At 38.8% G+C, this 16,689-nt stretch overlaps 2 protein-coding genes across 5 annotated transcripts in view; one reads left to right on the forward strand and one right to left on the reverse strand.

Annotated features, from left to right (window-relative positions):
* Positions 1-5,683: 5,683 nt before the first annotated feature.
* On the reverse strand, positions 5,684-8,492 carry LOC107697623 (exosome complex component RRP40-like). Its single transcript, XM_016498420.1, has 4 exons — positions 8,187-8,492; positions 7,738-7,887; positions 7,471-7,622; positions 5,684-6,579 (listed from the first exon to the last, which is right to left on the reverse strand). The coding sequence occupies exons 1-4, from the start codon at positions 8,412-8,414 to the stop codon at positions 6,372-6,374; spliced, it is 738 nt and encodes a 245-aa protein (XP_016353906.1). The 5' UTR covers positions 8,415-8,492; the 3' UTR covers positions 5,684-6,371.
* Positions 8,493-9,696: 1,204 nt separating this feature from the next.
* The window catches only part of LOC107697621 (transcription elongation regulator 1-like), a 15,062-nt gene continuing 8,069 nt past the window's right edge, over positions 9,697-16,689 (forward strand). Inside the window, exons 1-12 of one of the 4 annotated variants that reach the window (XM_016498416.1) lie at positions 9,697-9,802; positions 10,236-10,437; positions 10,564-10,713; positions 11,296-11,578; positions 12,788-13,024; positions 13,568-13,630; positions 14,193-14,390; positions 14,503-14,612; positions 14,688-14,776; positions 14,974-15,134; positions 15,524-15,602; positions 16,052-16,187. In XM_016498416.1, the coding sequence (XP_016353902.1) occupies positions 9,723-9,802; positions 10,236-10,437; positions 10,564-10,713; positions 11,296-11,578; positions 12,788-13,024; positions 13,568-13,630; positions 14,193-14,390; positions 14,503-14,612; positions 14,688-14,776; positions 14,974-15,134; positions 15,524-15,602; positions 16,052-16,187 (1,788 nt within the window). In that variant the 5' untranslated portion in view covers positions 9,697-9,722. The remainder of the gene's footprint in view (positions 9,803-10,235; positions 10,438-10,563; positions 10,714-11,295; positions 11,579-12,787; positions 13,025-13,567; positions 13,631-14,192; positions 14,391-14,502; positions 14,613-14,687; positions 14,777-14,973; positions 15,135-15,523; positions 15,603-16,051; positions 16,188-16,689) is intronic. The other 3 variants (XM_016498417.1, XM_016498418.1, XM_016498419.1) reach the window with 3 other exon arrangements.

Raw genomic sequence — 16,689 nt, forward strand, 5'->3', positions numbered from 1 at the left:
TACTTTAAATAAGTAATTTTAAATAAGCCAGGGCTTCAACTAAATTTGTATATTTGTCAGGTCCAAAGGGAATCATTTCCTCTTCCGCCACAAGAGCTGTTTTGATGCAGTCAATTCTCCTCAGTGTCCGGTAAAACACAGATGCCTCGCTAACATAAACGTTCTGTGATACTTTACATAATTGTCTTTATTAAATATGTGTGTTTAATTTGCCCAGACTATGAAAATTAGGTTGGGCCAGATGACAGACAAGACTATTACTCTGGCATCAGACACCAGTCTTTTTTTTAAATGTCTAATGATTGATTCCATCTTATTTCTTCCAAACGGCCGACCTGAAAATTAAGTATATTTTCTCTATATGGACTCCGATTTGTCCACGATGAAAGCCGATCCGGCGATCCACAGCGTGAAGTTGATGTATTTCCTCATTGACCAGCACAGATCAGCTCTAGGCATGACGAAGCGGATATCGTCCTCTTTTGGAAGACAAATCCAACAGAAACACAGTAAAATAACAGGGTGCAGGATAATTGACATGAATAGCAGAATGAAAGAAAGTTTATTGATTTTAAAGGAATCATTAAAACTGAAATTTCTGTGTCATTTCCTCTGTCGTGTCGCGTCACTCCAAACCTTTGTGACTTTGTTCTGTAGAAAGTCACATGAGAAATCTGAAGAGTCTGCTGTTCTCTTTTCCGTGCAATGGCAATGAATGGAGCTGTTTTGCAAAAGAACCACAAATGATACATAAAAGTGGTTGTGGTTCATACAACTTTACGTCTTCTGTAATTATACAATAAGTTTGTGTGAAGATCTTGGCCAAATATACATCAGTATTCATTGATTATGTTAACCGCCGTAACCGGAACGTTGAATCAGTGAGTTGAACTCGAAAACTAGATCAGTGTGAATCATGAACTAATCATAAAAAATCACTCACATCTGATTTTTCTTTTAAATAGTTTAATGGTTACCATAACACCTTCTTGTCATCTTATATTTTTTAAAAGCAGAACAGATGAATGAGGAACTCCTATAGTCTGTATATTTTTGAGTCGTAAGTAGTGAGCTGCGTTTTTGGAGAAACGCGATTATAAGAAAACAACTTGAATTTTTGACTGTGTTCTTCTTTCTAATGTTATTTTACTAAAGCAAATGTAACGGGGGTATTTAGCCCGTTGTGTAGGGGAAATGGATTACGGCTGCCCTGGAAGTTTGGACAACGAAAGGATCTTGGTCCCCGCTCCCCAAACTTTTTAGTCTCGTTACACACTAACGTGTGTATGTGGTTTCTTACCTTATTGTGTTGGAACACTACTGATTGACAAGGGTAGGCTTCAGGTATGGTAACGTTGTGAGACCTTCATAGTTTACTTCAACTGGAACTGGTGACTGCATGAGTAAGTTCTTATCAGCCTGAACCTTGTCTTCCTTTAATTCTTTGACGAAGTACACCGACATCTTCCTCCAATTCAAGAACATCCTTTGTGACCACCTCTTTTGGCTTAAAAACAGAAGCCACTCTAGATCGGGGTGCAATTCTAATGGTCTTTCCACTCAAGTTCAGCATACGCACAGGGACCTTTCCACAGTCTGTTTTAGCAAGAACGTGAGCCACTAAGAGTCCTTTCGGCAAACTTGTGCCAGCTGCAGGTTCTACTAGCACATTACTATTCACCCTAGGTGACACTCCACAGCGGCCCTCAAGTACCTTCTCACAGTGGGGAGGAATAGTGACAGCTTGTCGATCACAACACTGCACTCACTTCTGTGTGTGACACACTCATACACGGCGCTCTTCTTCATCTCTCTCTGCTGCACCTGCAGCACGCGCAAAAAGCGGACCACTCGCCAAAATAAAAGTATCCCAAAGATAATCTCTTTTCAAAATAATATACCCGTTACATTACCACTAGGGGTGCTAGGGTGTTTTAGGTTTCCTTAAGTAAAGCCATGTGGTAGAGGGAGTTAGCAATAACAAGCAGCAGTAGCCAGCATGGCTCACCTGCTGAGCACATTGTGCTGTCCGTTACACAAATGAACAGTTTTCGGAGCACGCATGAAATACTCATCGCTTCTTCTGCTAGTTAGTTATAGCATGAAAAAACTTGAATAAACATCAGAGTGTTGAATATTACAGTATTCACTGAAATATATAATCTCTCATGGAGAGGAAAGACGTCATTAAAACAGCTCATCAACTACATCTTTTTTTTATTATTATTTAAATGCCAGTCTTATTACAGCCAATGAACATGACAGTAGTCATTTCCAATATACAGTATAAAAATATTGAAAATAGATTAAGTAGATGGACAAAACTTTCATTTTTGGGTGCAGTATCCCTTTAAAAATGAATATTTGCTCTCATCTCGGATCATTGAATATCACAGATTATTCCACGGAAAGAGGTAGATGTACAGGACACGTCAGTCTAGGTGAGAGACTGCAAACGTTTCGCTCTTTCTCCGTCTGCCACTGTCTTTTGCGTCTGCATATTCCATGAATGTGCATTTAATGCTTCTCCCGGGGCCTGAGCCCATGAGCAGCACTGAATCATGGGCCGTGCATTCAGTGCCAACATAAATAATCCCTGCTGAGGAAGGAGCATTAGCCAAATGCTCTCTCGCAAGAAGAGAAAACTCTGCTAAATCTTAAATAACAAACACAAGCTTGACACTGACGACCCTGTTGTCTGCATGACACGATGACTTTCGTGGCTCTCTGTGCAGTCAAATTCTGAATACTGACCTATAGTACATCACAATCACAGTTCATCATCATCATTAGCTTGATGTCATGATTTCGTTTAGCGGATGGTGCTAAAATGGTCAATATATGCAATATATACTGTAAGAGCCAGAGGACATCCTCCATCTGCTCTGAAAAGCTGCCGTCATGCTTTAGCTGGACATTGGCCTGCACATGCTGCAGCTGCCCAACCTCAGTTGTGGTCACTGGTCATATGCTTTCCAGAATCCTTTTCCTCGTCTTTCTCAAAGCATTTTTTGTTCGTCGTCGTCCTCTTCACCCTCCTCCTCCTCCTCACCTCCCCTGCTTGCCAGAGTCTTCTACATTCATCTGTAAAGTTACCGAAAAGCACAAACAGACGTCCCTCAACAAATTGGATACATCTCTGTTTCTCACTAGCTCTTACAAGGTTGGCTGCATCAAAGTCGGTTTGGTCTCTGCATTTACTCTTCTGCCAAACACAGGAGGAGCAAATCTGAACATGAAGAACTGATGCAGACTGTGTGGTTGATACCAGCGATCACAAACCCTAGAATTTTCATAATTATCTTTACATACTACAACCTGTGGTTATTTTGTTGTGAGAGTATGATTCAGCTGCATAAATGGATGATGTAAGTGAAAACATACCATAATTTCTCCCTCTACAAATACTACCTGGTCTCTAAAGACATTTTAAATATTTAAAATAGTTAAAAGAATTAAAATTCAAACATACATAAAATAATTAAGAGATCACTAACAGGTTTGTTAAAAATATAATATAATATAATATAATATAATATATACGACTTTATGAGATTCTCTAAACTTAAGAGACCTTGACAAGTTTAGCAAGCCTGAATGACATCACAGAAGTAAACGTAGCGTCAGGTGACATGTTGTTGACTATTGTTAATCTTTGTTTGTTTATGGGGAAATACCATATACATAAACAGAAATGGGCTAAAGGAAAACCTAAAGGATAGATATGAAACATTCGTTCCTACTTGGGTTGAAAAATAGTAGAGCAAAACGCACTATGATCAACATAGAAAGTATGATCTCATACTTTTTTTCTTTATTTATTTTTTACTTGTATTAGTTTTTTACTGTATATTCTCATTTTCTGCATGTACTTACCCTCATATCACTTGAAACTTGAATACAGTTTCTTTTTCATGGACCATGAAAGTTATTTAGAAGAATATCAAAACCTAAAGATACATAACACATTTTCTATTCGAAGTATTCACAATACTGTATATTCATGACGACTCTGGGGACTATAAGAGCTTTTAGAGTTACTCTAAAGTTGACTGTCATTATATTAATTGTTTCTTCCATGAGTTTCAAGTACAAAAACGTTAAAATTTATGTTTTAATATTAGCATTTTACATATAATTAGCAGAAATACTAATAGAGGAAAGGAAAAATTACACAGGTTTGAATGATGACGAGGAGACAGAATTTTCATTTTTGGTGATCCATCCCTTTAAATTTGCCACAATAAGGATATTGAAATCAGATTAGGTGTTATGGAGTCTACGGAGAGTGAGTTTCCATAATTTCTGTGGCACATTTCTTCCTATTATGCAAATCTCAGGGTAATATTTCACCTTTCTTTTGGCTGTCTTGTGAGTATGTTTGACTGTCATTGCATGCCACTTTCTTCTATTGTATTTAAAAGACAGGAATGCCCACATGCATGCCACACATGACATTTCAGTTGTAGCCTAACAAATGAAGCATTAGATAAGTTTGAGTGTTTTCAGAGTATTTCATTGAGCATTTTGTGCCATGCTCTTTCAGCCATCATGCAGGACGCCCACTTAGGGAGTAGAAACTGTGCTGAACTTTCTCCATTTATAGACATATTTGTCTTACTGAGAACTGATGAACAGAAAGCTTTCAGAAATACTTTTATAATCCTTTCCAGCTTTATGCAACAATTCTTAATTTTTAGCTGTTATGAGATCTCTTTTTGCTTGAGGCCTGGTTCACGTCAGGCCATGTTTCTTGCAAATAATAAACTAAACATTTGTAAGTCTTTTATAGGGCAGGAGCTCTGACCAACACCAATGCATCACTTAACTGCAGATCAGGTCAAACTTATTTTACAAACCATGCTGAAATCATACTTCTCCTGCAACTTTAATAGCTTAGCTCCTTAATTACTATTGAAAGATAGCTAGGCTTTGCGGTTTGCACATCTAATGTGAGGCAGATTTGTGTTCTAGTAGAAAAGGAGCTCAAATACATTGTTCTTGCAGTGACTCAAATCTTCCATGCCCCTGGTACTGCCTTGGACACTCGTCTACATACATCAGTCATTCAATGAGGAAAACATGCCCAGAGACATCTTTCTATGTTGATCAGCATTTTCATGCATATTCCACTTTCATTAACAAGAACTGAAAGTCAGAGCCCATGGGAACCCAATGTTAACTTGGCCAGAAACGAACTGCATCTGGCTGAGGCATTTCATCAGTTATGTTCTGCCCAACTAATCAAGCTATAAATGCTTAGTCTAAATAAATAATATTATTAGATGGCTCCTTTGCATACTTCATTCTGATTGGTCAATCATGGCTTTCAGCAGTAACATTTTTTTTTTGTTTGTATAATGACCACTAAACTACTGACAACTGACAAATAATTTCAACTGATGTCAATATTTCATGTTTATTTATATATTTTGCTATTTCAAATAAATGCTGAATGTTCTGTGGTTCAATCACATAACGGCTGCTGAAAATTCAGCAGCAGAAAACAAAGTATCACGGTTTCCACAATTTCTTTTTCCCACAAAAGCAAATTTATTGATAATAAATGCAGCCTTTGTGACCACAAGAGGCTTATTTCAAAACATGAAAAATATATTGCTGCCAAACTTTTGAAAGGTAGTGTAAAATTCCATAGTTTTATTCAATTACATTTAATAGCTTAATTTATATAAAAGTTTCAGAGAACAGGTGGGGTACAAGGCTTTGTGGACTGGTCTCTTTTATATATTTCTGTTGTTAATCTTGACACAATAAACAACTTTACAACTATCTGATTTATTATTGACACAGTGGGCTTGAGCAATGATTAATGTTCAACATGCCTGTAAATAAAAGAGACAAAGTATTTCTCAATAACTGGATATAAAATGCCGCTGGTTACGGTCATTGGATTTCTCTTATCCAAAATATCTTGGATAATTTCCTGCAACTACCAGTAAAGCAGGAACTCTTAAAACAACAAGTTGGCTAAAGAAACTGTAGAGAAAGTGCCCCCTTCTGGACAAGAACAACACAGTGAACATAGTAGTTATTAAAATAACCGCTAAAACAAAAATCACAGTTTACATCTGCTGTTTCACCAGTATTTTATTCATTTTTACTCATACAAATGTCTTTTTTAGAAATAAAGGCAAAGGTATTGATTTCTTTAAAGAGGAATGGTGACATCTCTTCTTCTTTTCCTTATTCTGTCTCCAAAACTGGGAATACAGAGGAAGTGATGTCCATTTTAAGCTCTGTTATTTTTGAACCTTTTCCAGAGGCTTTAAACATCTGAAAACTGATGATGGCCACTTTTGGCATGTCCACCACCAGTTGTATTGTGGGGAAAGTGGTTTTTCAGATGTCCTCTAGAGGGAGCCTTCTGCCACTCTCTTAAATAGTGTCTGTCTCTGTTGTGAGGTCATGTTCTCACATGACTCCAGAAGATTGGTCATGATCAGCGTCTGCTGAACAGTCTTTGATTTCACCCACACTCTGCCATTCATCCCAACAACCAGCTCAAAGGGGAATATCTTCTCCAGGTCCTTCACTATTTCACTCTGAGGAGCCAGAAGTCTGATGGAAAGAACACCACCACATTCTTTACTTTAGCTTTTAAGTTCTACAGGCAAAAATACAATTATTGGGCTATTTGGCTTTGCATAAAGTGTTGGAAAGAAAACGTGCAAAATTATTGCACTTTATCCATTTACATCTGTAGATTTCGATTATAATACATATATTTAAAGGCTGTTTTTTTTTTTTTTTTCTCTCACAAATCTCTATTTCAATAGCACTTACAAAAACTTTTACAGTTTATCACTATCAATTCAATTTTTTTCTTCCTGAAAACATGGTGAAATATATTTTATCTGATTGTTACCAGTATTTTCTGATTTGTGTAGTTATAAAAAGAGATTAAACGAAATTTTAACCTGGCTTTATCCAATATTCAAATGTCTGTTCTAGGAATGTATGCAAACCAGTGCATATTTAATTAGATACTGCATTATTTGTATATTTAAACAACATTTCAGAAAACTTGTAATACATCAGCTAGGGAAGTATGGTAATACATTAATCATAAAAAATCAGAAAATCATATTTCACGTTACAAAAACAGCATTCTTCCATCTTAGAAACATTGCCAAGTTACGAAACATGTTACCTGTTTCTGATGCAGAAAAGCTAGTTCATGCATTCATGACATCTAGGCTAAAATAATAAGTGCACATAAACTTTGGGTTTACTGGTGTGAGTCCAGTACCCTCACCCGTCTCTGCTGAGAGTCTATCCAGTACATATTTGGCTGTTTATGGCGCAAAATTCCACTTTTACACACTTGAACTTCCTCCCCGTTTTTCAATTGAATTAAAAAATGTTTTACCCTATTCACCTGGGGTGTCTTGCCTTCTGAGTTGGGCTTGGAAGTATATAGATTTCTAAGCTGTATAACAAATCACAAACCTGCGCACGAGTCCCAGTGATAGTTTAAAGAGCAGCCCGTCCCCTCCAAACACCCCCATCCCGTTGGCCCTGCCACAGCTGTCTATACAGACCAGCTCGGGCTCCATATCTTTGTTTGCAATTGTGAACTGGCCGTACACCAGATCTCCAACCTGCAGAACAAAACCACACAATAGCATTGTGTACATTCATAATACAACATAAACAGTGCTCTTAAAGGAATAATAACACATTTAGGATCTGAGAGTGTTTATATGAGCAAAGTACCTGCACATTAGGTCTGTTCCTCTTGGTTGCTCCCTCAAATGCAAGGTATGAAAGAGATGCCTGTTCACTTCCTCCCACGTCCACTTTGAAGATATCTCCAGACTTTGCAGTCACAATGCCAATTACACTTTCACCTTTGGCTGGTACATACTGGAAGAAATAAGGATTAGCAGCAGAACTATTTAGCCCCTACTGAGTGATAAGCTTGTTTGGGGCAAATGTATAATTTTTATTTTATTTTATAAAATGTTTAAATATTTTTTGTTAAACAGTATTTAGAAAAGTACCAAAAATAAGTATAAACGAATATTAAGAACATTTTATTGAAGAAAAAAAAAGAATGATAATGAGCATTAACCATTTATTTAAAAATAAAAAAATAAATAATAATAATAATAATAATTATTATATAAACTTTGGGTTTACTGGTGTGAGTCCAGTACCCTCACCCGTCTCTGCTGAGAGTCTATCCAGTACATATTTGGCTGTTTATGGCGCAAAATTCCACTTTTACACACTTGAACTTCCTCCCCGTTTCTCCGGAGCCCTGGACCGCATATTATTTTGTCGGTTTTGATAGTACCATCTCCAGATTCAGGCAGTCTGAAGGAGAACACATCTCCGGGTAAAAGCACTTCACCGATTTTCTCTTTGAAACAAGCATGTACGGTGTCCATTGCAAAAAAGCAACGTGAGTGCCCTGTGTTTGTGTGCCTCCGGAACCGAGGACTCTTATTATTTTCAAAATAAAAGTTTAAAAATAAAATGAAAAAGAATGTTATTTTAAAGGGGTCCTATTATGCTCTTTTACAAAGTCTTGATTTTGTTTTGGGGGTGTACTAGAACATGCTCTCGTGCTTGGTGGTTCGAAAAAGACATTATTTTTCACATCATTTACATTATTAAAATACCTTTCTCCCCAGCCTGGCACAAACGGCTCGATTAGTTCCGGCTTTGATGAAGGTCCGCCTTCCGAAAAACAAAATGTGTTGTGATTGGTTAGCTGTCCCAGTGCGTTGTGATTGGCGAACAGCTTAGACAGTGTTTCAGTACTGCCACGCCCCTTGCTCCGTCTTTCAACAAAAGCTTTTGGCGAATCCGGCACTACTCACTCGTGATGTGGAAGCTGTCCTCAGTAAAATGCGCAGCATACGATAGCAAATTGGGGTTATAATGCTCAGGAACAGAGTAAAAAGTAAATTGCAACCACTGTTTCCTGACATCTTCCACTTTCGGAAGCCCAAATAAAGACGTTTGGGCACGGAGGTGAAAAAAACAGCGTTTCAGGCGGTCGCACACCGGACGAGAAGCGCAGCGTTGTGTCGCGCCACGTCTTTAAAATTCAAATACTTTATTTTCTATGAGTGTAGGCACACCGGCGGCGCCGTTCGGCGTCTGTCCGCGGCGCCCAGCTACGTCGTGTTATACTTGTAAGAATTGTTCTAGACCAGCGGTTCTCAATTCCAGTCCTCGCGTACCCCCGCTCCGCATGTTTTGCACGTCTCTCTTTGTTAACACACCTGATTCAGATCATCTCGTTAGAAGTGAGCTCCGTGCATGAACTGTGTTCCGATTGACATGCTCCCTACACAGTGTCCATTGCTCCCTACTCCCTGAGCAGGGGAAATCCGTTGAAGTTTACTTCACTTCGGAATATTAATTTACAGATTTGCGCTGCGCCGCTGCCTGCAGCGTCTTCACACACAAACGAAACTTACTAGAGAAGCGTGAAGTGGGACATAATATACCTCTGTAAATAAATACAATTTAAATTCACGTCTCGCATTCACGTCTCACATCATTTTTTTCTCTCTCTCCTTTGATGTCAGTCTAATACCCACACTCCAGTCTAGTAGGTGGCGGTAATGCACCTTTGAGATGAGTTGCCAACCGCCATTAAACCTGAAAGAAGAAGAAGAAGAAGAAGAAGACGGTATTAGCTTTTTGAAATCCTTTCGGTAGCCGTGCTTGAGACTCCAGCGGAAATGCGTCAAGGGGACTTTTGTTGTATTTCCGTTATGGCGGAGCACACAGAGGCAGAAGGCATTGGCCTGGCCGCTAACAGGTGCGGATTTTGCATTATATTTCATACACCGGCTAAAACAAACGACCAGTTATAGTTAGCTTCAGTTTTTTCCTTAAAAGTACACTGTGTAGCATTTCGCAGTTGGCTAAAGCGAATCTCTTTTAAGCCTCGTTTGGCCTGTTGGTCCGGGGACAATGAAAGCATCATAACAGCAGACGGCTGAGTGTTTTTACATCATGTCTTGACTTTTTTAAATTTTTTATAGATCGTGCATTTAGAAGTGATAGATCGTGCATGTAGACATAATTGCGTCATATAAGGTCTATTATGGCACCTCGGGAAGATTTAATGGGCGTTATGGTTCGTAAGAATGCGTTATAATGGGTTGTTTTGCTGTTTAGTGTCAGTCTGCAGCAGTCGTTGTGTACTGAACAGATACTGTTTGTTAATACGTTTGTTTTCGCTCCATCAGCATGGCTCAGCAGCCAGCAATCCGTTTCCCTGCCACTGCCCCTCCTCCTGCCAACCTCTCCACCCGCAGGCAGCCTTTACTGAGCACCCCTGTGCCTCCCTTTCCTATGATGAGGGGTCCTCCACCTCCTGCCCGGCCGCCCTTCGGACGGATTCCCTTTGACCCCAGTGTGCCCCCTCCCATGGGTGCCCCTCCTTTACAGGTATGAATATTATATCAGCTTCCATTTATTATGTAATTCCCCAAATTTGTTTTAATTGGAATGGAAAGAAACGGTTGGGAATTGGGAAGGTTTCATTGACACCTATGACTTCTTTTTCAATTTAAGAGACCCCCGTTTATGCCTCCACCTGGAGGATCCATGCCGCCTCCACCTGGCATGATTTTCCCTCCAGGAATACCACCTACAGCCGCTCCTGCTCCTGCTCCTCCTTCTACAGAAGAAATCTGGGTGGAGAATAAGAGTCCTGAGGGAAAGGTCTGACTTCTAATCCTTCATGGAGTGAGAGACATTGTTGGTTCCATATGGCAAGGCGTTATGGCTTGTATTCCAGTCACTTCACATGGGGAGTTGTATTCTTGTTTTTCAGAATTCTTTGATGACTAGAAAGTTAAAAAGAATCACTTTTATTTGAAATGGAAAACTTTTGTAGCGTTATACATGTTTTTACTGTCACTTACCTTCAATTTAATTAATCCCTGCTGAATAAAAGTACTATTTTCTTTAGAAAAACTACCTTTTGAACGCTAGTGCATATTAAATATTAAATAATATTATGTATTTATAAATATTCTAAAGACACGCACTTAAGAACATATAAAAATGTATATTTTAAGAAATAAATGCATAACTCGTTGGATCTTTCTTAATGTATTTTTAAAGTTCACTAGGCATTGTACATTTATATCCAAATCAATGCAACACAGTGCAGTGTTGCATTGTAACACTCCTCGCTTGATGCAGATAGACGATACCATAGATAAATACTTTGTTGCTTTCTTTACAGTGCGAACAGTTTGAAATGAAATCCTCATCCGTTTGCTTTTCCTTTCTATTTAGGTGTATTATTACAATGCACGCACAAGGGAGTCATCCTGGACGAAGCCTGAAGGAGTGAAGATGATCCATCAGGCTGAGCTGGGTCCAATGATGCTGAGCCAGGTAGCGGCGGCAGCAGCAGCCAGTGGAGGTTCCACCGGGCCTGGTCCATCTGTCAGCATCCCAGCTGCAGCCAACAGCACTACAACCACACACACCTCCCAGAGCCCCTCCACGGTCATGAGCTCCACTTCCTCTCCCAGCATCACAGCAGCCTCACCTCTCCTCCCAACACCTGTGTCAGGTAAATGTCATTCCATTGAGACATCTAAATTACAGCTTTTATGAGATTTCATTTGTTGACCAATAATTTATAAGCTTTTGGGTCAGAAACAGCATTCTGGAGAAATTTGTTTCATTCCCTATATGTTTGTTTATTTTGTTTGTTTATGGGTGTCAGAAGTTGTTTTGGGTCAGAAAATCATTGGAAAAAATAGTTTTGTTCCCCATTTGATTTGTTAATTATTTTGTCTGAATGTCAGAAGTTGTTGTATGTTAGAAACACATTCTGGAGAAGTTTTTGTTGTTCCACATTAGGCTTGCCACGATAGACGGTGCTGACGGTGATACCGGTGTTAAGCCGCAACACCGTTTACGTCACTTGCCCACCGCGTCACCGACCCCCACCATCGTTTTTATTTTTTTATAGTAATAAAAATCATTTAGTTCAGTAAAAGAACAGACACTACAATTAAAAACTGAATGCGGCTGCTCAATGCAGTTGAACGACAGTTGCATCACAGATCAGATTTAGTTTATCCAGTGAGGAGAGTGAGTCGAGCTGACTGACAAGAAGAGTGGGGTGAGACAGACAAGACGATCGCGGATGATTTAGTAAGAGGGAAAATTCAAAAGAACTAAAAACGAACAATTGCTTTACTCCGAATTGCCGTTACTTGAAAGTGAAAGTAAAATGCGCACGGCGCTTTTAAGCTATTTAAAAGTGAAGGAAAGCGAGGAAAAGAGGGAACGCACCGCCCCCGCGGTGATACCGGTATTACCGGTGTTGTCACACGTCGATTAACCGGTGGGAAAATTTCCTCACCGTCACAACCCTATTCTACATTTATTTGTTTGTTTCTTTCATTTTTCTGGGTTTTAGAAATTGTTTTGGATCAGGATTTGGGATAAATTTTTTGTTTATTTTGTCTGGGAGTCAGATGTTGTTTTGAGTCAGAAACGCATTCTGGGAAAATCTTTGTCCCCCGTTTGTTTGTTTATTTTGTCTGGATGTCAGAAGTTGTTTTGGGTCGGAAATGCCTTCTGGAGAAAGTTGTTTTGTTCCCCATTTGTTTGTTTGTTTATTTTGTCTGGATGTCAGAAGTTGTTTTGGGTCGGAAATGCCTTCTGGAGAAAGTTGTTTTGTTCCCCATTTGTTTGTTTGTTTGTTTATTTTATCTGAATGTCAGACGTTAATCTGTGATCATTCTGTACCCAATTGTTTGCCCTATAGTCCATGATGTCGTGGAGATGCCTTCAGTTGTAGCCACAACCCCCAGTGCCATGGCAACCCCAATAGCAGCTGTCAATCCTCCAACGGTTACGGTCGCCATGACTACAGGACCGCCACCTCTGCCAGTGACATTGCCCCATGCTGTGCCACAGCCTGCTGCTCCAATGCCAGGATTCCCTCCTGTCATGGTGCCACCCTTCAGAGTGCCCCTGCCTGGCATGCCCATTCCACTGCCCGGTAGGTTTGACCTTTAAACTTGTTGAACCATTTGTACCCTGTTAATAATTCTTCTGCTCTAGTATGCGACAGCCTTTCTCTCCTCTGTTCCTTGTCTTTCTGTCTCTTTCACACTATCCAGTGCATGTCTGTAATTTGACTGGAACCTGTAGAGTCTAAAAGATGCCCACTACTTATTGGATGACAGCTAACAAACATCTTTAATGAAATTATATAATAGAAGATGATTCTAGAAAGCAAAGCAAGCTCTATTGTAGTATATTAAGTGATGAATGCAGTTTTAACTACTGCATTAATGTTGTGGCATTGCAGAAGTGACATTCAATGTTCTATAGATGGCAGTAATCCGCCATTTTCATGTGCACTTGCTGCCAAGCAACATAGGCTGCTGACCTTATTGCCTAATTTCAGTTGAATATAGATCAGCTAGCACTATTTTCATCATAAAAGGTCTAGTATTTACTGTCATGACACCTGGAAGCAGTAGTTGACGTATGTTTGTGTTTTTTCCAACACTTTGTGCTTGCTTATACGCTCTTTCAGGTGTAGCAATGATGCAGATAGTAAGCTGTCCCTATGTAAAGACTATCTCTCCTACCAAAAACGGTAATTCCATTCCCCGTTATGGCATGTTAGTAACTGTTGTGCATCTTTATGCTTTTTTTTTAAACGTAATTATTTCCAGTTAGAGGCCCCTCTGTTTCTTACAAATGAGACCTTTTGAAGACTCACTTTTCACTTTTTCAATTGTTTTTGACCTAACATTTTGCATAGTTATTTTTCCACCTCTGAAAACTTGTAACAGTTACAGCTGAGTTGTAGGCAGCAACCTAGATAATAAACTGGTTTAGAAATTCAGATAACAGTGTTGTGATTTGTTGTAACGGTGTTCCTACCTTGCGTCCGTTTTTATTTCATGTTTTTAATGTGATATTGTGGTGGTATCGTCTTTGCATGCATTAGTCCCATGTTTAATTGAATGTTTAGATATTTTGTGGAGTAGATAAATCATCCAACAGAGATCGTATAATGGCCAAATCTTTTTTTTTCTGTTGGTAGAAACTGACATTTTTTTAACTATGCAAAATCATTATTCTGTCATTCTGATTGTGGAAGAGAAGAGCTACATGTCTTGAACTGCTTCTGATTTTGTGTATGTTATATCAAGGTATGCTCCCTGGCATGGCACCACCCTTGGTACCCATGATGCCCCATCAAATGGCGATGGTTGGGCCCTCAGGACTGCCCGGAGCTCTGAGTACATCTGACTGGACTGAGTTTAAAACCCCAGAGGGAAAATCCTACTACTACAATAAATACACACAGGAAACCACCTGGGACAAACCAGAAGAACTCAAAGAGACAGGTTAGAGACTGGGACCCTTGGTGTGACTTTAAAAAAAATAAATAAACTAAATATTATCTAAATATTACCAATGACATTATCTTTTTCAAAACTTGCTCATCTTCCATAACAGAAAAAGAGAGTGAGAAGATCAAAGATGCAGCTCTTAACATGATTGATGCTGAAATCATGGACATGCAAGTTGGAAGCCCAAAAATTGACCCACCAAAAGAGAAGAAAGAGGTTGTTAGCATATCTGGCTTTCTAAACTGTTGTGTATAAACAAGCATTTCTGACATCTCTGTGTGTTATTCTTAGGAGCTGAAAGAGGAAGAGATGACAGAGGAACAGAAGGCAGCGAAAAAGGCAAAGCCTGTTGCAACCACACCTATTCCCGGCACGCCATGGTAGGCAACTGCCATTTACACAGATTTATTTGATCCACACAAATCAGATCAGCTAGATTTAATAGACAAAGGTTTTATTTGATAAATCACCCTCAACATGAGTTCATAAAGTGAAAAGGTTATTTAGTTTGAGCTCTTGGATATTGGCATTTTGTATTGGATTTACCTGTGCCCTAATGCTTATGCATATGTGTCAGGTGTGTGGTGTGGACGGGCGATGAGCGGGTGTTCTTTTATAACCCAACCACGCGTCTGTCCATGTGGGAGCGGCCGGAGGAGCTGGTGGGACGGGTTGATGTAGATAAAGCGATTCAGGAACCTCCCCACAAAAGAGGCCTGGACAACAGCCATAAACTGGGTAAAGGTCATCTCCATAGAATTGCATCTGTTGCATTTATTGTTAGATAACACAGTTTAAAATATTTAGAAAGAATCCAGATAATACTGTATATAAACCATGTGCAATGTACTAATTTCAGCAAAAATATCGCTCGCAAATTAACATTTTTGGTCACAAATGCAACCATTTTAGGAGCAGTCTGGAGCCCTGCAATAAGAACAAATTTGACATGGTATATTTTTAGATTTTTCTAAATTTGTCTACACCACTGAAGTCAAAAGTGGGGAAAATTTCTGTATGTCAGCTGTGAGCATGAAGCATTCGCTATCCATGTCAGACTCCTTCAACAGCTTGTTAATAACTGTCTAAACCTTCTGTTTCGTGTTTGTGTGTTTCCTGGGACACAGTGCTGGCTAAAGAGGAGCAGGAGTTTGCTGTAGCAGAAGACATACCTGATGATGAACCCAGCAAAGCCAAGAGACGAAAGTGAGAATTTTTCCTGGAACTTGTATTAAGAAAGTAAACAGTCAGTTTTGACTTTGTATTGACTTTAAGGTTCCATGTCAGAGGAAGTTGCATAAAAATACATTTCTCCCAGCACTTGAAGGTAGTTCACACCAAGTCAAATGCAAATGAAACTAAAGTATAAAATATTCACAAGCGTTTTTTCAAAACTGTTCAGTCAGAATATTTCTTCATTCTCTAAAATATTTTTGGATACCAGATAAATTGTTTAGCATTTGAGCAATTAAAAATGAATGTGGTCTCTAAATAAGACGGCAAATTATTATGATATTATGGACTGTGAAGGAAGTCAAAGACATTTTGTTTTGACATCTTGTGCATTTTCATGCCAAAAATTCTGACTTAATGTGAATAGGCTGGTTTAGGCTTAGTCACATGTCTTCTGGCTGATTAGTTGTTTTGTGCATTAGGATAGAGGAGAAGAAGGAGGCCGACTCGGAGAAGGAGGCAGCTATGGAGGCAGAGCTTAAGGCAGCGCGTGAGAGAGCCGTGGTACCTCAGGAAGCTCGGATGAATCAGTTTAAAGACATGCTGCTTGAGCGAGGGGTAAAACACATACACGTTATTCATATAACAAGTATATATATATATATATATATATATATACAATCATATATATACAATATATATATACAATCATGGTCAGAATTGTTGGTACTCTTGGTAAATATGAACAAAGATTTAAAAATAAATCTGCATTGTAATCCTTTTGATCTTTTATTTTAAAAATTTACAAAAATCTGACCTTTCATTGAAGTATAAGAAATTAAAATGGGGTAAATCTTATTATGAAATAAATGTTTTTTCTCTAATACACATTGGCCACAATTAATGGTACCCTTTTATTCAATACTTTTTGCATTTTTACATTTCATTGTACACATGGGGTACTTTTTTTACTCCTGTGTGCATCAAACTCTCATTGAGTTGAAAATAAGATTTTATTTAGTTTTATCTGACCAAAGAATCCGGTCCCATTAGAAGTTCCAGTAGTGTCTGGCAAATGAATATGCTGGAGTTTGTTTTTCATTTTCTTCTCTTGATGTTT

Source organism: Sinocyclocheilus anshuiensis, unplaced genomic scaffold, assembly GCF_001515605.1.
Source record: "Sinocyclocheilus anshuiensis isolate Anshui unplaced genomic scaffold, SAMN03320099.WGS_v1.1 scaffold1364, whole genome shotgun sequence".
NCBI lineage: Eukaryota > Metazoa > Chordata > Actinopteri > Cypriniformes > Cyprinidae > Sinocyclocheilus > Sinocyclocheilus anshuiensis.